Source organism: Agelaius tricolor, unplaced genomic scaffold (genome assembly GCF_023055355.1).
Source record: "Agelaius tricolor isolate 1412-34295 unplaced genomic scaffold, bAgeTri1.0.p SCAF_12, whole genome shotgun sequence".
In the NCBI taxonomy this organism is placed as follows: domain Eukaryota; kingdom Metazoa; phylum Chordata; class Aves; order Passeriformes; family Icteridae; genus Agelaius; species Agelaius tricolor.
In genome coordinates, this window is record NW_027269272.1 from 14,157,080 (window position 1) to 14,177,092 (window position 20,013).

The 20,013-nt window shown below is 46.3% G+C and overlaps 2 protein-coding genes across 5 annotated transcripts in view; one reads left to right on the plus strand and one right to left on the minus strand.

The window, feature by feature from the left end:
* BDH1 (3-hydroxybutyrate dehydrogenase 1) lies at positions 1 to 12,619 on the minus strand. The gene is made up of 7 exons (XM_071437717.1): positions 12,484 to 12,619; positions 11,156 to 11,287; positions 8,049 to 8,121; positions 6,437 to 6,547; positions 4,712 to 4,853; positions 3,048 to 3,200; positions 1 to 1,829 (listed from the first exon to the last, which is right to left on the minus strand). The coding sequence occupies exons 2-7, from the start codon at positions 11,236 to 11,238 to the stop codon at positions 1,360 to 1,362; spliced, it is 1,032 nt and encodes a 343-aa protein (XP_071293818.1). The 5' UTR covers positions 11,239 to 11,287; positions 12,484 to 12,619; the 3' UTR covers positions 1 to 1,359.
* LOC139594958 (D-beta-hydroxybutyrate dehydrogenase, mitochondrial-like) overlaps positions 11,965 to 20,013 on the plus strand; it is a 17,552-nt gene continuing 9,503 nt past the window's right edge. For 2 of the 4 annotated variants that reach the window (XM_071437720.1, XM_071437718.1), the window contains exons 1-2: positions 12,571 to 12,707; positions 16,617 to 16,727. In XM_071437720.1, the coding sequence (XP_071293821.1) occupies positions 16,666 to 16,727 (62 nt within the window). In that variant the 5' untranslated portion in view covers positions 12,571 to 12,707; positions 16,617 to 16,665. Of the gene's footprint in view, positions 12,071 to 12,570; positions 12,708 to 13,107; positions 14,673 to 16,616; positions 16,728 to 20,013 lie in introns of those variants that run through there. The other 2 variants (XM_071437721.1, XM_071437719.1) reach the window with 2 other exon arrangements.

Here is a 20,013-nt window from a genome sequence, read left to right on the forward strand (position 1 = left end):
TTTTGTTACCATTCATGTATACATTTATTAAGCCAAAGGAGTTTGATCATGTCACAGTATGTTACTAGAGCACATGAAATCTTTTCTTTTCAACTTCACTAACAATGGTCATTAATTATTTTTTACTTTTGCCTTTCAAGCCTATAAAAGTTTCCTCTTTCTGAATTCCTCATGAAAGACTCTTTTTTTTTTTCCTTTTCTTATCTTAAAGTACAAAACAAATGTTTCTCAGCTATGTAAACAACCATCATGGAAATGAGACTGCTCCTAAAGTTAACATTATTGTTATGGACGTTCTGATAGATCTATGTCATGTGGCAAGTATTTCAGCTCAGTGACTCCTTCAGTGGAAGTTATGATTGTTATCATCACCTGTGCTGCAGTACTGGAGGCCTGGTCAGGGTTAAGGCCCTTCTGTGCAAGCTGCTGTACAAATACTTGGCTGTAACTGAGGTCCCTGGAGAGAAGGGCATTCACTGATGTGACTGTAACCCTCTCTGCTCCGCCTGCTCCACAATGGAGCTCAAGGGAAGCTCCTCTCCAAGCTAACTCTGGAGTTCATGTTCAGATACTGTGAAGAGAAGGGAAATGTCACTGCAGGCCAATCCTGACACCTGCAGTCCTGTGCGTAAAGCTGCTCACAGTAATGGGAATGCTCATATGAGTAAGGAACTCCCGTGGTGAAAGTCTGCAAGGCTGAGTCCCTGGGTTGTTGGACTCCTTTGCAAGAAAGCATGCGAGAAAAGCAGACTGGTTCCTTTTCTCTAGGGTTCCATCAGTGTAATTCTAAGAGAGAAAGGGATGGGGTCAGTTGCTCAGTTTCAGCACCTTGAGCATTTTGAGTTCTGATCCCCAAGTTAAAGAAGTCTCTGCTCTGCCTTGGGCTACTATGACCAGGCCTGGAAAAGTCAGATGGACGTTCTTTGTCATGAGGAAGCAGTGGTTTGCCATTAGAGCATGGAGGGACTCTGTTTTATGGTGTGGAGGCTGCATCCTAGGCAGGAACTGTGAAGATTGTGTTTGGCCATCAGCAGAAATTATTCTGAAAAAGCTTCAGAGCAATTGCAGTTTAAATAATGATTACAGCTTCATATTTGAGGTGAAAAAAGAAAGGATTACATGAAATAAATAGAAAAAAAATCATTGTCCCTGCACAAACATAACATATTCCTGCCTATGAAACATCCCTTGCAAATTACTGCCTTTTAGGTTATGTCAGATATTTAAATGAACCCTTTAGAGCTAAAATACAGTACTCTGAAATGAGGTTAGAAAAATTTAAAAAGGACTAATGGGAAGTGTGTACAAAGCTCTCTTTAAAACAGATTTCCCACCTGGATAGCTTATGAGCGCGAGGCCTCAGTAGACGTAGAGCCGGTCTGCGATGGCGGCGGGCATGTGGGTCATGATCTGCATGCGCAGCCACCAGTAGTAATCCATGGGGTGGTAGCGGGTGTAGGGGGCCGTGGAGGTGAGCGCGTGCGCCACGCTCTCGATGACGGGCGACGTGTCCCTGGAGCCGCTGTTGCAGTACGACTCCATCTTGCTGACCTGCTCGTCAAAGTACTTCCGGCCATAGTCCTTGCGCACGATCTCGGGCAGCTCGTCCCACATCTTGTCGGCGATGGCCTTGATGCGCTCGGGGCTGTACAGGTTGGTGCCCGCGATGAAGTTGCCGGGCTCCACGATGCTCACCATGACGCCCTGGGGCTGCATCTCGTAGCGCAGGCAGTCGGAGAAGGCCTCCACGCCGAACTTGGTGATGCAGTAGGGAGAGCGGGCGGGGCTGCCCATCCGCCCCATCATGCTGCTGATGTTCACCACGCGACCTGGGCAGAGCACAGCTGAGCTATGGGACCTGGCCTGGAGCAGGTACCTGGCACACACCACCCAACATATTCCCGAACATGCACCCACCCACCTGCCCACTGCCAGGCAGACCTGCCCATGGCTCTGCCTCAGCAGTGCTGGCTTAGGCAGTGCCCTTCAGGTTTGTGCTCCTGACAGAGCCTGCACAGGATTGCTCAGCAGCAATTTGGACTGAGCTCAGAAAAGTAAAGCGGGAACAAGGAAAGGCTCTGGCACCAAAGCTAAGCTTGTTTATTTGCAAATCAAAGGCCAGTGGTGGCTCAGAGTGTCTGCTTCTCAAAATGGGATAGATTGTTCCTGTACCACCAATGGGCAGAGCAGCTTAAGTCCACTGCACTCTTCCATGTGACAGCTGGGTTATGGCTCCAGGAACAGAGGCCTTTCTCCCTGCCAGAAGCCATCCATTTGGGCTGGGGAAGATGCTGGTAAGAGGCTGTGGATGCTGTAGTCTCAGTAGAGGTTGGAGTTCTGTACACCTTCTACCAGAGCTCATTGCTAAGTTGTGTTAGAAAGGGAAACCCTGACCTCAGAAGTAGATAGCCTTCCTTGGTGGAAGAAGGGCTACCCAGGCCACATCCAGCCCAGGTCAGCAGCACAGGGCAGTACTGTAAATGCCTGTGGAGGCCTCAAGAGTGAAAAATATTCTCATTTAGTCAGGCAGTAGGCCCTAGCACAGGAAAGCTTTTGCCTCTTTATGCTGAGACCCATGCAAATTCTAGGTCTGCATGTCATTGCTGTACAACCCCCTCTTTTCCTACATCACAGGCTCCCAGAGTAACTGTGCAAAATAACAACTTCCCTGCAAGAAGCTTTTTGCACTGCTGCTGCCCACCCTGTCACAGCTGATTTTTATATAGCAGGGAGAAATGCTCCTGGCACTGTAATTGATTGTGAGCTGCAGTTTCTGAACAGGTAAAAGAAGATATAATGGATTAGATCTTGTGTGGGATGTTGCAGGAGAAGGCAGCACATATGGGAAAGAGAAAGAACTGGTTTTGAGGCCTGCTGTGTAACTCAGAGAGGTGAAGCAATCCGTGTGTCTGCTGGGGACCACATTGTATCTCTGAGGGCAGGAAGGTGTCAATGGTGCAGAGAGAAGTGCCACAGACCTTCTGGCCTCTAGCACAGCAAGGGGGGGCCTGCTAGAGGGAGAGCCAGTCAGGAGCTCTGTCACTCACCCTTAGACCTCCGGATGAGCGGGAGGAAAGCCTTGGTGGTTCGCACGGTGCCCCACAGGTTCACTTCAGCTACCTCCATGTAGGTGTCCATGCTGGTGAATTCAACTTCCCCAAATGTGGAGATCCCAGCATTATTAACCAGCCCCCAGAGCCCTACAAGACAAAATCAAGCACCATTAGTTGTGCTAGGAGGTTATTGAACCACAAAACAGAGCTTTTCATTATGACTTGTGATGGTGAAGACCAGATAGAAGAGAGTCCAGAGTGCACTTCAGTCTCCTGAGAAAATAGAACCACCATGGAGATCTGCCTGTACCACCCAACACTGCAGCCACAAAGTGCTGTCAATGAGGCTTCCCAGGAAGTTCTGAGCCAGCAGAGAACTTCAGCCTTGTATAAGCTGTTCTCCTTGCCACTATTTTTTTATCCATCATAATTTTTTAAAAGAAGCAAAATACATAATGCAAATAATAAGAATAGGAATGAACTTGTAAGAAACAAAAGAGTAATTCTTTCAAAGTAAAATCCCTTCTGTCACCATAAGAACTAGAGTGTCTGCAGTGCTGGGAAGGAGGGTGTAGGCATGGGTGAGCATGCATGCCATGGCCTCTCCCTTTTATTCTGCTGCAGCCAAAATGGCAACAACTGAAGCTACCTATTCATTTGGCAATAAAAAGAAAGATTTCAAAGAAATTTTAAATAAAATTAACTCATTTAATATAATATTCTAATTGTACAGGAAACATGCTGAGAAAGGTCTGAGAAAGGCTTCTGTCTCTCATTTAGAAAAACTCCCTTTTATCTGTTGACTGACTGTGTCCAGATCTGTGTTATCAGAAGAAACCCAGGAAAGGCAACTTCATCCTGGCCTGTGCTTGAGAATACAGAGCTAGAAAACTTAATTTATATAGAAGATCCATATGTAAAAATTAAATACAAAGAAAATAAAAAGAAATTGGTTTGCGAAATCCAGACCAAAACATTACTGGTTGTTCTGCTTAAAACAACCTTCTGCTGAATGTGAATATCCTTTAGGAGGAACATGTACTTCAAAAGGTGGAAAGGTTTCAGAAATGTATGAGCAAAGGCAATTTTCACAGCACTGGAGCAGAATTTGCTGCTCACCTCAGTAGAATGAAGTAGGCAGGCTAAGAAAATCAGTACAGCTACCCCCTGAACTGAAAATGGTAGTATCTACAATAGCATTAATGATACCCAGCTGGCTTAATGGGAAATTCTTTGGAAAACCTCTCAATTTCCTTTGCCATTTGAAAGAGTAGAGGACATATTTCCATTTGTAATTCCCAATCTTTGGGCATGGGGCAGGTTTTACAACAGAAAGGGAGTCACAATGAACTTCAGTTCACAGGAACAAAGTACTAATCCCAGAGCCTTGAACACCACTCTGGTTTTTGCCAGTGTCCCTACAGGAGCTAGTGGAGAACCAAGCAGTTTTCTTTGTAGATGCTGTGTGAAGTGGGAAGCTCCTTTCTGACATGGTACAAAATTCAAACAGGCCATTTGCTCTGCCCTGCTGCTCCTCAAAGATTCATGTCCTTCAATCACATGCTCAGCTTTTGAAATACACCCTGACAATGCTCTCAGAGCCCAGCCAAGGAAGCTCCTGTCCCTCTGCAGCCTCAGAGCCCATTGCACACACCCACCTTTCTCTGGGTCCTCGAGGCTGCCTTGCACATGCTCCACTGCCCGGTCCATCTCTTTGCTGTCACAGACGTTGAGCTGCACAGTTCTCATTCGATCGCTGTTCATGGCATCCAGCTCCTTGGAGCCACCCTCTCCCTTGTCCTAGAGGGGAAGAAAGTGCTGGTTTCAATCTGGCTAAAGAGCTGTGCAGAATATCAAATGCCTACCAACTATCAAATCAAACAAAAGAGTGCACAGGGCAGTCACAGAATATTCAGGACAGTCCTGCAGCCTTAGGAAGAAGGGGAGCAGACAGGACTGGTCCTGCAGAACACCATTCCTCAAGCATCTCCATCTGACCATGAGTCCTGTACCAATACACACGCCATGCATGGCTGTGCTCATGAATATAGAAAAATATGATTTTCCAAGAACATGCATTCAGTAGAAAAAGTACTGAAGACAACAAAAATAGAAGGGAGGTTTCAGTGACTGTTAGGTATGTCCACTGGAAATTGTGGCTTTTTAGCAGCTCAGACAGAAGAAATGAAACACATAAGTAATTTTGCAGCTCTGAAGTTTTTTACTTCAGTCAACACAGAGGCAGGCTATTACTCTAAACAGTGTTTTTTAAGTTTGCTGTGTTCTTATATTCTCTAATGTTGATCTTCAGTTACAAAAGCTGAGTAGAAACACCTATCAAAAAAGTACTTATCTACCCTCTTTGTCTTGAACCCTTTCAAAAGGCAGCAATTTGTACCAAGTGTCTAGTTCTGCTGTGACGCCTGTAGAGGGAGCCCAGGTTTACAAATAAATCTTTGATTCAACACTGGGACACAAGACAGAGCTATCGGGACAGACACCTATTTTGAAAAAATGCAGCAGAAACAAACTACTAATTTAAGCAAAACTTAGTAATAATGCAAAAAAATAATAGCAGAAAGTTGGATAACATTACAGAATTCTGGCAAATTCTCTTTAAATAGTGCCACTATTCAAGATATGTTTATAGTGATGAGTGAGCTAAAAGATTAGATCAAACTAGCTGACCCACCCCAGGATATCCTGAGGAGTAAGTTTGTTTCTGTTAGGAAATGGCCGTGCAGCTAAAAAAAGTGCAGTGCTTCATAAGGAGAAAGAGACTAAAACTCTCTCCTGTTCTCCATGATCATCAACGCTTTGTCACACCAAGATCTCCAGAGCATATCAAGGCTGTGTCACTAAGCTGTTTGTGGCCTCATTCTTCTCTCATTTGCACTAGTGGGATTCCATCATCCACCCAACTATTTCAGGGGACCCCCAATACACACCCCATGCATGGCTGTGCTCATGAATATGGAAAAATATGCTCAGAACACATGCTATAAAATCACTGGTGGTTTGGTGTATTTCAAAATTAATCAAAATAAGCCCTCCATAAATATATACAGAGTGAGAGCAGGGCCAAAGGTCCAGACCACAGCCCAACACCAAACTTTGCTTATGGTTAAGCCTATAAAATTAGCTTTGGGATTCCAGCTCTTCAGACATGGAACAGACCACAGTGTTGTGACTTAAATAAGAACCTCCCTAGACACCATTCAGTCCTGGTTCTGCTCTGTGAAATTCAAACACCTGTGTCTTTCCCTGTACCAACCACCATCCCTCTCCTTGGCAGAAAGCTGTGCAGAGTGGAGAGGGAAGACTGCAGTTGCTATGTGTCACTGCACATGCCACAGGTGAAGAACAGTTTTTGTTTTCCCTACCTTTTGTAGGCAGCCAGCATAAATAATGAAACCTTTGTCATGCAGGTGCTTGGCCAAGGCAAATCCAAATCCTGAGTCACAGCCTGTTATAAGCACAGCTCTGCTGCCAATCTGCAAAACAAACCAGAACAAAATGCACTGGAACTGAGTATTTGATATCAGTGATTTGCAGCACAAAGAATAAGTCACATCCTTGGCCAGGAGCAGTGTGTTCCAGGGATGTTCTCTACACTCACTGCCTCCTGCCACCCAGTGCCACCTGAACACAAGGAATGACATTTTCATTCTGAGTTCAGTCCAGTGAGGCAGGATCACTGCCCTCCCAGCATGGAGGAGTTCAGCACCTCTGGCAAACAGGCTTCCAAGGCAAAGAGACCGAGGAAACCATCATGCTCTGGCAGTTCACACTCATCTTGAAATCTGAAAATATACCAGACACTTCCCAAGACATCTTCTCTTCACCAGGAACTGCTCCTATATGCTCAAAGCAGGCAGGAGTCCACTCTTGTGTGCATGTAGCCCATAGGGCATGGAGAAGACAGTTTGACTGAAGAAAGGATATAGTTTAATCTTTCTGACTGTTCACTTATCTCTCTCTCTCTCTCTAGCATCTAAGCTCTCTAGAGCTGGGTTCTAAGGGCTAAGAAGATTCAAGTGGGGTTAATATGTGAAATTAGGACCAGTAGGTCATCACTCTTTTTGTCTGGTTGGGCTCTTTTGGTCTTCCTATTTTTCCAACTTACAATTTAAATGGAAGTATACCTCCTTCCCTCTCCAAATTCCTTTTTCTAACCCAAAGACAGGCAGCAGTTAAATAACAAGCAGTTAAATAACAATCTAAAATAGTGCATCAGACAGCCCAACAGCAACAATTGCACATCCAAGGTGCTGCTGTGGGTGTGATTACATAATAATTGCCTGCAATTCACTCCGACTCATCTCTTTTAACAAGCTATAAATTTGGCTTTCCCCAGCATACCCAAGGACTGATCAGGGTGGAAGCTGGGTGGAAGCAGCAAAGGCTTCTCACACTGGAAGCCTGCAGTGATGTGAGGATCACATCTGAGTTCCTCTGAAACTCTGTTCCAGAGTTATGAAGCAAGTTCTGCATGCTCTAGCACTGCTTCAGTGCTGAGTTCTGTGCCACAAGACAGACAAGATGACAAAACATCATCCCTTTTGCCTGGCACTGCTCCTGGCAAGTCAGTATCTTCAAGGAGAGGGCTGCTAAAAAGGGCCACTTTCTTGATGAAGTGGTGAGGACACACTGATTTATTTACATGTCTTTAAACAACTACTCTCCAGAAAGAGTGCTTTATTAAGAATTTGTCATGCAGATTCCCTCCACTGTAAGGTGGAACATTTAATCTGCTGAGTGAGTTCCAAAAATAGAAAAAACCCACTCGTATGATTGTTTATTTCCATGCTTAGCAGCACATACCGTGCTACGTCAATGGGAGCTCGGTGCTAGGAAAGAATGTGGAGCATGCTCGAGAGGTCCAGCTTGCAGTCTTTCTGGCAAACTGGAAAGATGAAATTGGTCACCAGGCTTCAGGGATTTTAAAACCCCTGCTCAGCAGAACCAGTTCCTGGAAGCCACAGTCACACTCACCTGATCGACTTCATTTGCATAAGAGCGGCTGCCACACGGGGACAACAGAGGGAGGGAAAATCTCTGCACGGGCCTGTTAAAAAAAGCCAAGCCAACAGAACAGTCAGATGTGGAATATCTTATCCATAGCCAGCTGCAGCAACACACACATGAAAAGGAATGTAGTGCTGCCTACATACATGATGTAGATTGTCATTTGGGAAGACAGAATCTAGTCTATACTTCTCCTTACTCTGAGCCTGTGTGTTTCCTACAGTATGACACATTTGTTTCTCCAAAGACCTTGATGCTATTTCCAGCTGCAGAAGCTGTCTGGGTATTACAAAGTATTCTAAAATAGCTCCTGGTCTGGAGGCACAGAGCTGCTTTCACCCACAAAACGGGCAGTGCAGTGTTTGCATTTTCAAAAGCAACAACACCCTCACTTAAGATGTGCACAAAGTTGGGGTATGGGAAGTTATTAATTTGTCTGATGAAGGTATTCTGCTGTGGCTTTGTCTCTGACACCCAGCCTGAGGCTGAATTTGCTTGGATTTGTCTCACTCCTTTTACACACAGCTCCATCCTTATTTCATCCTGGATGACACTTCTTCCCCTGCAGTGTCTACCCATTAAATACACTTAGATTTTACATTGCCTTTTTAAGCTAAGAAACACTGTCTTTGAGCAATACCTGCCATGCAGATCTGAAGCTCCTCCTCATAGTACGTGTGACTCCCAGAAGACAAAACATATTCACAAAGACAAACCAGAGCAAAGCAACAATGCCTTCCAGGAAATGAGATTCCATTTAGAAAAGCTATGTTACCCAGTAGCATCACTCTGTCTTAAGTCTTGCCATCATTCATCAAAACTGAGCCTGAACAACAAAGCGATGTAACCCAAGCTCTGTCCTTGTCAGTCACCTCTCTGGACTTTATCAGCTTTTTCATTTTTGCTTTGGGCACTGACATTGCCCTCCAGGAGCTTTTGGCCTTCCCTTGGACTTGCTGTGCTTCATCTACCCTCTGGCTCCTCCAACAGCATCCATCCTTCCCAGAGCTAATCTTCAGGCTGCTTTTTGGTTTCTAAGTAAATTTGCATAAACATTCACAATTATCTCCAGCTCAGACATCACAGGCTCTTGCAGGGTGACCTGTGCTACACTGCACAGCAGCTTGCAGATACTCTTGCCTCTGAGCCACATCTCAGGAAATCAAGGTATCTGTGAAGGCAGAAGCTTTGAACCAGATGGGAAAGGAGATGACACATTCAGGCAAGGGTGTTCACTCACACCCTCCTGAAACAGTTAAGCTGTTTTTCTAACTTAGAGTGTCACAAGCCAAATCAGCTCTTGAAATAGCTATAGCAAACTTAATTGCTGCAATGGTCAGTCCCCAGGCAGTGTGTGTTAACATCACTGACCTGCAATCCTGGATTGAAACTTTTACCTCAACACTAAGATTCTTGGTGTGTCTTAAAGTGCCCAGGAATGTTCCTAACATTTCTTACAGTTGAATGAACTTGGGTTTTATTTTCCAGTGTCATGGTTGACCCTGTTATTTCACTGCAGAGCACTGATTTGCTGCACTCAATTCACAATAATCTGTAGAGAATACCTACTAGACATTCTGCCTATCTCGACCTGAAGGCAATGGCAAAAGAAGAACAGATGCTGGCTGCTGCTGAGCAGGAAAGTCATCAGCAGGAACAGCCAGGAAGTGATGTGAGCCCCCACATGGTACCATAAGCCATTTTGTCATTCTGCATCACTGAATTCTAGAGACCACAACAGAGACTTTAGAATGCACAGATGGTCCTCAAATTGAATTTATGCTTGTAATCATGCACTGCCTCTTGTTCAGTTCCACAAAAAAAAGGAGTCATCAGCTTGAAGAGTCAAGTACAAAAATGCTGCTTCAGTGCATTAAGACACTGGTATAGTGGCAGCACTGCCTTTCAATGAACAGCTGGATTTCCACTGCAGGTTTAGCAACTTATGGGGATTTCCAAATGCAACACAGGTTTGCCCTGAGTACAAGACACACAAAGCACAAATACACAGTAAGCAAAACAGAAGACGGAAGAAAAAAAACAAGAATATGCTGAAAATTCTTTCCTCAACTTAATAAAACATTAATTCGTATTTTTAAGGCCACAGCAGATTCCTGCAGGTGAACTCTGGTGTATGTGGAGCAAACAGGAGATAAAAGACCTATGTCTGTTTGCACAGGAAATCTCTTAACAGCATAGCTATCTCCAACACCCAGTTACCAGAGCCACCCTTGACCGTGGTGATGCTGGACACCACTATCAGCAGCAGTAGAGCAACACTGGAGGTGGCAGTTCTTGTTTAACAGGCCATCAGCCCCTTCTAAATGGCTTATGTACAATTAGTAGTACCACACTGCTGTTCGGGAGCCCTGCTCTAAAACAAAGCCAGGGAAAGCACTCAACTTGCTCAGGATTTGGACTAAGAGGTTCCAATCATACAGCAATATGAATGTTGGGGGTTTTTTCAGAGCTAGAAATTAGAATTAGATAGGCAATTTTCTGTTTATTTGCAGAAAAGAACCAGCTTAACTACTCAGTCCACCTCCATTTCTCAGTAAAACCTTCCCTCTCAACTTCCTTATTTCATGGGATTTGCTGCCTCTTTAATCACAGGAAGTCACAGAAATATACGACAGTTTCTTGCACTGAAGCAAGGCCTACTTGCTGATATTCCAAAAAATCCTCTTGATGGATACTGAATGTTCTTTTTAACTGAAATGTAAAAAAAAAAAAAACCAACAAAAAATCCAACATGTTGCCAACCCCTCCTTGCATACAGAGTCCATCTCTGCTGTGCTCAGCTCAGTGACTGAGCCCTGGCACAGGTTGTCCAGGCAGGTTCTAGAGTACCCATTCTTGGAGATGCTAAAGCCACCTGAACACAGCTCTGGGCAACCAGCTCAGAGAAGCCCAGCTTTAGCAGAGTGGCTGGACCACATGACCTTCAGAAGTCCCTTCCAACCTCAACCACCTTGTGACTCTGTAAATAAACTGTCCCACTGAAATCAAGTGAGTCTTTGACATGTGCTTTACTCAAGACGTCACTCTTTCCTCTTTTCCACCAAGTTACTTACCTGAAGCCATTCCCTGGGTCCTTGAGATTCAGGGCTTTCACAGAGAAGTTCAAGAGAGGGCGGGAGAGCTTGGTGGCCAACATGTTTTCAACTAGCACACTTTACCAAAAGCAAAACTATTCTTCCTTAGCTCTGCAACACAAGATAGCACCTCTGTTTTAGTTGCTCAATTATTTGGTAAGACATGCTGACTCCATGTATTTCAACAGGAAAATACAGTCCAAAGGAACTCATCTTCTCCCCTTGCAGTCCCTCAGACAGAGATAAATAGCTCAACCTTGAGCCAGCCAAGATGCTTTTAAATAAGGAAAAGCATTCTAAGTAAACTACCAAGCAGGGAGACATTTAAAGAAAATGTCAATTTCTCTTCTTTAATGCATCTTTAACTGTTTTCTCTGAAACAGGTAAAAATTAAGGTACTCATATGGAATACATTATTTCAAATAATGTATTTGAATTAGCTATATGGAATAACTTTGAACAAAAATATAATTTCACGTCACAGGTGATGTTATGACTGTCACATGTTATGTGACGTGTTTCCAAAACAATCCTTTGCTTTATAGCTAGTACAGCCACACAGTTAAAAATATATTTTTTGGTAATTAAGTGGTTGGTGATGCTGGACTAAGCACAGGGAACCACCAATAAACTCAATACCGAGTGAAAACATCTCAAGAACGAGACTTTGGTACGGAAAATCAACTTAAATCATATTTATCTTGGATATAAGTAACCCAAGAAACAAAAAACCATCTCCCAGTCCCTTTTATTGAAGCTGAGAAACGGTATCTCAGTTGTTGTGGGTGGTTTGCATCTCTGCCGAAGGCTGGGCCGCCATCGCGGCAGCTTCGGGGCCTGCTGGAAACCAGGCCTGGGCTGGAAAGCAGCGAAATTACCGCAGAAAGAGCAGCGGTGGGCACCGAGATGGGGAGGGAGGGAGCGGACAGGGCTCAGGAGGCTCGCTGCCTCGGCTAATCCTCAGAAATCCCGGTGCTTTGATCCAATTCGGGAGCACGGCGGGTGTCCCCGCGGGTTTTGGTGAGGTTTGCAGGGAGAGGGCGAGGCCGGAGCTCCGTCGCAGGTCCCGCCGACCCGGCCCGGCCCGGCCCCTCTCCGGGAGGCGGCTGCCGCGGCCCCAAACGCGCTCACGGCCCGGCCGAGGCACCGGGGGCGCGGCCGCCCGGGCTTGTGGCGGCTGCGGGAGAGGCCGCGCAGAGGAGATGCCCGCGCCCCTCGCGGGCAAGGTCACCGTGCGAGCCGGCTGCCAGAGCTCCGCGGGGCCGCCGCGACCCACCCCGACCCGCCCCGCGCTACCCGCGCGTTACCTGGAGCCGGCGGGAGCCGGGCGCTGCTGCCGTTTGAATGAGGCTGGGCCGGGGCCGCGGTGCCGGGCGCGGCGGGAGGCGGGCCGGGGGCAGGGCCGGAGCGGCGGCGGCGATAGGCTGCGGCCATGCGGAGCGGAGCGGGGCTGTTGCTGGCGCTGGGCGCCGCGGGGGTGCTGCTCCTCCACCTCCTCCTCCTCCTGCGGCGGGCCCGCCGCGCCCTGCCCGTGAGTACCGCGGCGAGGGGCCGGGGCTCGCCCGGGGCAGAGCCCGCCGGAGGCGCCCCCGAGGCCCAAAATGGCGCCGGGCCGGGCCGGGCAGAGGCGCTGCAGGTGTCGAGGCCGGAGCGGCGCTGCCTGTGCCGGGCTGGGCTGGTGGAGCCGACAGACGCTGTGAGGGGGTGAAAGCGCCGAGCCGGGCACGGCCCGGGGCGATGAGGCCCCTGCAGCGAGGCTCGGCCCGGCCGCGGTGCGGCGGGCGCTGCCCTCGGACCCCGCGGTGCGGCGGCTGCTCCCTCCCCGCAGTGCTTCACTGGGACGGGGATGTTCATATAATCATAGAATGGCTTCGGTTGGAAGGGACCTTAAAGATCATCCAGTTCCAACCCCGTCCCATGTGCAGGGATACCTTCCACTAGACCCGGTTGCTCAGAGCCCTGTCCGCCTTGGCCTCAAACTCTTCCAGGGATGGGGCATCCACAGCTTCTCTGGGCAATTTGTGCCAGGGCCTCAGCACCCTCACAGTTAAGATTTTTTTCCCTAATATCTTATCTAAACCTACTCTCAATTTAAACCCATTCCCCCTTGTCCTGTCACTACATGCTCCTGTAAATGCTCTCCCCTCAGATAGTAAAAGGCCACAATTAGGTCATCCCAAAGCCTTTTCTTTTCCAGGCTGAACAATCTAAATTCTCTCAGCCTTGTCTCATAGGAGAGGTTCTCCATCCCTCTGACCATCTTGGTGGCCTCCTCTGGATGCACTCCAACAAGTTCACGTCCTTCCTGTGCTGGGAGACTGAAGCTGGATGCAGCACTGCAGGTGGGGTCTTACCAAAGCAGAGAGAGATCATCTCCTTTGACCTGCTGTCCGTGCTGATTTGGATGCCCAGGATATGACTTGCTCTCTGAGCCAATGTTTTTGCTTCAGGACCACCTCCAGCTCAGTCTTTCCCCCTGGAATGGCCAGATAACAGCTGTAGTCTGATTGCAGCCTCCCACTTCATTCCTTCATCCACTCTGCTTCTCTTACTTTCTCCATCCCTGTTCCACTTGAGAAAATACCTTCCCTTTAGTGAGTATTTTCAGTTCTTTTTCCTGGGATTGAAAACCTCAACTTTCTCAACCCTGGAAAAAGGAACAAGCCAAGTTTACTTAGTAGCTGCACTTATCCTAAAATCAATCTGTTTGATAGCATCGGGGAATGGTCAGGGGAACCACAAATGGGAACAGGATAAAAAAAAAAACCCAAACAAATGGCACATTAGAAAAATATTAAGTCTAGGTAAGCATGCCATATTCCCACATTGTCTAGAGAGACAGGCTGAAAAAGTAGCTTCAATTTCTTCAGTCTGTTCTGCAGTAAATGTATAATTCTGATGGATCACCTGCATTAGTAAAATAAATTATATTATTTAATAAACTAGCCATATCCCAATAGGAATATGTGTACATCTGAGCTGACTGCAGGTTAATATGAGGCTGCTCTGCTAGGGCTTCCTGAACTGTGAGGAATAGTGTTGTGGATCACACAGCATAGTGTTACTGTGCTCACATGCCACAGCAGCACCTCTGGTACAAGAAGTGCTCTTAGCAGACCCCAGGCATGCTGTCCCAGGCACCCTGTCAGCACTGGAGTGCCGTCTCCCATGCAGTGTTTCCAGGCAGCCCTGTATGACCCCGAGTGAGGGAGGCACCTGAGTTCCTCAGAATGCTCATTAAGGTCACTGTGCTGATAACTGGTCCTCTCTGCCTGTCCCAGCATTGAGTCAAATTAAGCTGCAGATTGGCCTTATCAAATTTCAGGAACAGGCCCATTAAGCTTTATCTTAGGACTTTCAAAAGATAAGAGTGATTGGGCTTTTCTGTGTTCACAAGTTTTTCTGGCATAGGATTCCTTTGGCTGGGGATGGGGTTGATCCCTGCTGTCATCCCTGGGAGCTCTCTGTCCATCGGGCACGGCACAAAGAGGCACAGGTACAGATGTGAGATCCAGTACATCCCTTGGGGTTTTGCATGCTCCTTGGTGCTGCTGGGGCCCCTGTCTGTTTTGAGCCATGATGCTGGAGTCACGTGTTTTATTACCAGCAATTAGGGTTATAGCAAATAACAATCACAAGATCCTTTTCAAACTGTAAATTGTCCCTCACTTTCCTTACTATTAAAGATGAGAGGATTTTTAAACCTCATTTCTGTCTACATTTTGGTTGTTTGATTGGGGATTTTTTTTAAGGAGCTAATGATGGTTGAGGATTGGATATCTTCTTTGCTTGCCTGACCTGTGTTCTGGAAGTGATTACAGCTGCCTATTTCCTGCACACTTCCTGCTCTTTTGGGAAGTCCTCTGCCTTCAAGATTCAGAGGCAAAGACTCTAGGGAAGTGAGAGAAAGAGGAAAAAAAGTCAAATCCTTTCTTTTTTCACAAGCCAGCTTGCTGAGTTATTGCAGGAGGTGACCTTGACAACTTCTGTGATCTGGTTAATGTTTGATTTTCACCTCTCAGAGAGATGTCACTCTAAATTAAATTCAGACTGAGCACTGTATATTTAATTCTCACTCATATTTTGTCCTTTAGCTGTAGCTATCTTTAGAGCTTTAATAGAGCTAGTCTGCACCTAGGTGCTCTTTGTCTAAGGTATAGTATAATGTTACTGTGGGTGTTTGTATTATAAATGCAGGACAGACTTTTGATCAGTTCTAGTTTCAGCTTCAGATCTTAACTCCCCTTTGAGAGCAGTTACTTCAACGTGAGTTATAGGACAGGGTGTAGCTTTATTTGCTTATTGTTCTCTGCTGAGGCTCACCCTGAGTTTATGCAATAATGCCCTGATCACTATCACCCTGCAATCTTCCCTTATTGCTGCTTTACTACACCACATGTCAGCAAAGCAAGAGATGAGGGAGCAGTGGTGATTGACCCATTTCTCTCTGAAAATGTGTCTGGACCAGCCAGTGTAATTCATACATAAAGGTGTTCCTATTCCAGCTGTTGTGAGTACTCTAACAATATTAGCTGCTGATATCTCCAGAGAGATCTAACTGACCTCACTTCCTTATTGCATCCTCTGCATTTTTATTGCTGTATCATGTTATTGCCTCATGGATATAGTTTCAGTTTGGAGCATTGTGCAGCACAGCAGCTGGCAGCCTTCTAGCTGGGTTAAGTGTTAGCTCACATTGCTTCACACCTGTGGGGAGGAGATGGCTTTCAAGCAAAGACAGAAGTTGAATGGGCAGTGTTTTGCTATAGCTTCTCTTCAGGATTTGGGATTCTGCTTTCCTATCTATCTCAACCCTATGTTGTGTCATATCAGATGGAATATCAAATCTTCTTTCTCAATTTACCTGTCAGTCAAATGATAATGTAGGAGAGAACTGTAGGATTTGATAAGTTGTTCTTCTTAAGACTGCAGAGTTTCAGGAAGAAGCTCTAACCTGTAGTCACATTCCTGTGGGCTAAAATACAGCATGGAAAGTGCTGCCTAGAGTGGGAGTAGGTGGGGAACAGACAGCAGTCACTCAGCAGCTAAAAGAGCTGCTCTACAGTTCAAGCCAGTGACATCCTGCCATTTGGATGTTCTCTATGCTGCTTTTTCTTACTATGGACTGGTAGACCATTAACTTCTTTTGAAATGTTTCTGTTCTGCTTTGGCCACCAATACTTGAAAGGAATAGTTACTGTTCCAGCTCAGGTATCAAGGAAACACAAATTGTTACAGACCAGCAACTGCATAAATTTGATTTCATAATAGTTGGGTGGTGGTTGTGTTTGTGCACACAGGTGCCACTGTCACTTGCAGCTGGAATTGTACCTGCCCTGGCTGCAGGACTGCAAGTGGCTCCTGTGCTCTGGGGCAGGGTGGTGGTGGTGCCTGCATTGCAATATCTGATGATATCCTGTGACTGTTTTTCCTCACACAGGCTGAAGGGAAGGCGGTGCTAATAACAGGCTGTGACAAAGGTTTTGGACATGCCTTGGCAAAATGCCTTCATGCAAAGGGATTTACTGTTTTTGCTGGATGCTTGCTCATGGTGAGTGGTGAAATTGATAAAAATTTTTCTGATTAGAGAAAAACGCTTCTCAAATGAAAGCATCTTCATTTGCAGCCTCTATTTACCCTGGTTCAAGTCCTGAGAGAGGTGCAGTGGGCAGGGATTGTTCCATTTTCCATTGCTTCACCTGCCTGTTGTATCTTGTACCTCATTCCTGTAATTGTGAGCTCTTTAGGGTAGGGCTCATCTGTCAACTTCATGTCTGTACAGTAGCTTGTACAATGTGGCCCTGTTCAATGCTGGAAGCCTCTCAGAAATACCACAACACCATAAATCTGATAGGCCAAGATTGCTGTGGCACTGTGGCTTTTTGTCTTCCATGGCATCCCTGTTGCTGTCTTTCACAATGTCATTTTTTGTGGACACCCTCCCCAAACTCATCTCCAAGTTGCCTCTTCTGCATTATTAAGGCTCTGTTTCCAAAATGTCCTGGAACTGTGCTTCTGCAGCTTCTGTACAAGCTGTTCAGTTTATGGATGGCTGAATAAACAAACTTACCATACATATCTGACATCTTTAGGTCTGACTTCCTGTCACATGTATTTAGCAGGTGGCATCACTTGTGAGAGATAAGTTTAGACACACTAAATCTGAAGTGGTTGCAGACTCCTCATTCCAGTCCCTGCTCATGGAAAGGACTTACAACTTAGTGTTGTGAAACCCTTTTTATAAACTGGGCTGGCTCCACTGCTATGTCAGCTGAGATTTTACCTTTACTATGCATTTTTGCTGTATTGCTAGTTCAAAACTCACGTGATTTCTGACCTGAATTGTTCAAAATCAATTAATGGTCACTCATTTCTCCATTTGAAGATGACCACATCAGCACAGGTGCTCAGGGCATGATGACTACAGATTTTTGAGTACTGTGGAAGGTAAGAACAAACAAGGGTGGCCTTCTCTCCCTGTGTCATTGTGGCAGACATTACGTTCTTCCACCACACCAGAAGGGAAAGTTATTATCAGCTGACACATTGTGTAACTTGAGAGCAAGAGAGCCCTGTTGGATTATTGCCACTGTTTGGAAATTTCCATAAGGAGCCTCTGTAATTCCTTCAGTAATCATGTCATTTGCTGCTTTGGGATGCCTGATGGCAAGTCAGACACTCTGCAGAGCAGCAGATGTAGGGAACGGAAAGGAAAGGGAAAATAGGGTGGCTGAGGAGGCTGTTTGGAAGGCAAATGCTAGTGTGGAGCAGAGAGGGACAGGCTCCATTGGAAACTCCATAAAGAAATGAAATGCTCCTGAAGTGAGGCCTCTTTGCTTGCTTGCTTAATTGCTTGTGAGCTGCTGTAGGTTCCCAGCAGGGTCAGAGCAGGTGTGGGGCAGTTGTCATGAAGCAGATGCCAGGCTCTTAGTTCACACCTAGTTAGTCCATCACCACTTACATGCTTTTATACAGAGAATTACTGTATCCCTGATGTACTACACCACCACAGACAGCTCTTTTATTAAATACATCATAACAGACTGTGAGGTGCATCAGGAGCTTCTTAATGATCAGGAGCTTCTTAATGCTCAGACAGTCAAATATAAAGTTACAGGAATAAAAAGAATGTTGCACGCAGGCTGGGATAGAACTGGAAAGGATCAAGTGGAAAAGAGATTACATTAAGCAAGGGCAAGTAAGTCTACTGAGAAAGTTTCTGTTAATATATAAGGATTAAGATGGAAAAACCACACAGAAATAGATTATTAAATAACCTTAAAAGTAAAAATTACAGGAAAAGTTGAAATAATTGTTTTATTTTCATTGATCTTACTGAAAAAAATAATATTTTTTGTATCCCTACTGCCAGCTGTTATCATGAGGACTGTAGGCAAGAAAAGGTAAAGAACAAGGGATGTTTATATATAAATTAATGTGCTCAAGTTCACCAGGCCTGGTGAAATATACTTAAGGGCATTTAGAGAATGAGCCATTGTGATTTCTGCCCCATGGGTGGTATTTTCAAGAGCACCTGGAGGCCAGGGGATTTCCAGAAGCCTGGAAGAGGACAGATATCATACTTCCCTTCCCAAAGAAGCTAGACCTCTGGAATTGCCAGCCAGGCAGCTCACCTTCAGTGCACTCGATGCAATTGCCACACACTGCCCTGTCAGTTTTACAGATGACTGCATCATAGTGTGATGCACCCTGCCTGTATAAGTTTACTGGGAACAAACTGTGCTGGGTCAATCTAATCTCATTTTGGCTAAGCAGCAGAGTGGCTAAAGGGGAAGGAATAGATGTATCCCAGTAAGTGTTTTGTCACAGTTTGTTACAGTCCCTCATGATAGTCTCATGAGCAAACTCATCCTCTAAGTGACTGCTGTTTAGTCCCAGGACCATGTCCTTGGAAGACCATATCCCAGAAAAGTTTGCACTCAGAAAAAAATATGCACAGAACCATGCAGAGAAGATTACAGGCCTTTTGGGGGACAGGGTTGAAAATGATCCTGGCAGGTCAGATGGAGTCTGAAATCAGTTGCGTGGAATGCAGTAAGGACAAGCACGAGGTGTTCCGCTCCGGAAACGCAGGAAGGCAGCGCCTGCATTGGCAGCAGGCTGGGAAGGAACTGGCGCACACGGAGCGAGGTGCCTGCATCCATGGGAGCTCAGCATTGTTCATGGCTTCCTGCTTCCCCCTGACATCTCACTGCAGTGCCCCAGTGCTTGCCAGGACCTAATCCTAAATCCCAGGAGCTTCCCTGGGAAAAAGCCATGGCTGTGTCTGTAACAGGGAGCCTCTCCACTGATGAACATCTGTGTGATCTGCCTCTCCTCAGCACCACTGCACTGGGATCCTCCAAACCAGAACAGGGGAGAGGAGTAAAGGAGAGAAGGGGAGGCAGCCAAAAGCTGGAACAAGTTGCCTCAGGGTAAAGGGTTTGTGGAGCTGCTGGGCTTCTCAGCCAGGAGCAGCCCTTGATAGGCACAGGGTGGGATGGGCAGGCAGAGCCTGCAGGGTTGCCGAGGCAGGATAACCAGGGGATAGGAGATAGCTGGGAGGAAACCACACAGTCCCATTGAAGGCCTTTGGAGAGAACCTGGGCAGCAGGCTGGGCTGGAGCACGATGGCTTTCAACTCATGGAGCTGGAAAGGGGAAGCTGGGAGATTCTTTGAGAGGGCAAAAATCAGACAGCAAAGGGAAGTGGAGAGAGGCTTTGCAGGAGCAGTTGGGCCATTGCTGCCAGCACCTCACTTGATTTGTGCTGCTGTATGGCTCCTGCTGGGGAAGATCATCTCTGGGAGGACAGTCTGGCTGCTCCCATGGGAAGTG

Coding starts and splice junctions, on each gene's coding strand:
- BDH1 (XM_071437717.1), bottom strand. CDS start 11,238: ATGTTGGCCACCAAGCTCTCCCGCCCTCTCTTGAACTTCTCTGTGAAA. Junction 6,548..8,048: donor ATGCAAATGAAGTCGATCAG/GTGAGTGTGACT, acceptor TTTGTTTTGCAG/ATTGGCAGCAGAGCTGTGCT. Junction 4,854..6,436: donor ATGCTGGCTGCCTACAAAAG/GTAGGGAAAACA, acceptor CTTCCCCTCTAG/GACAAGGGAGAGGGTGGCTC.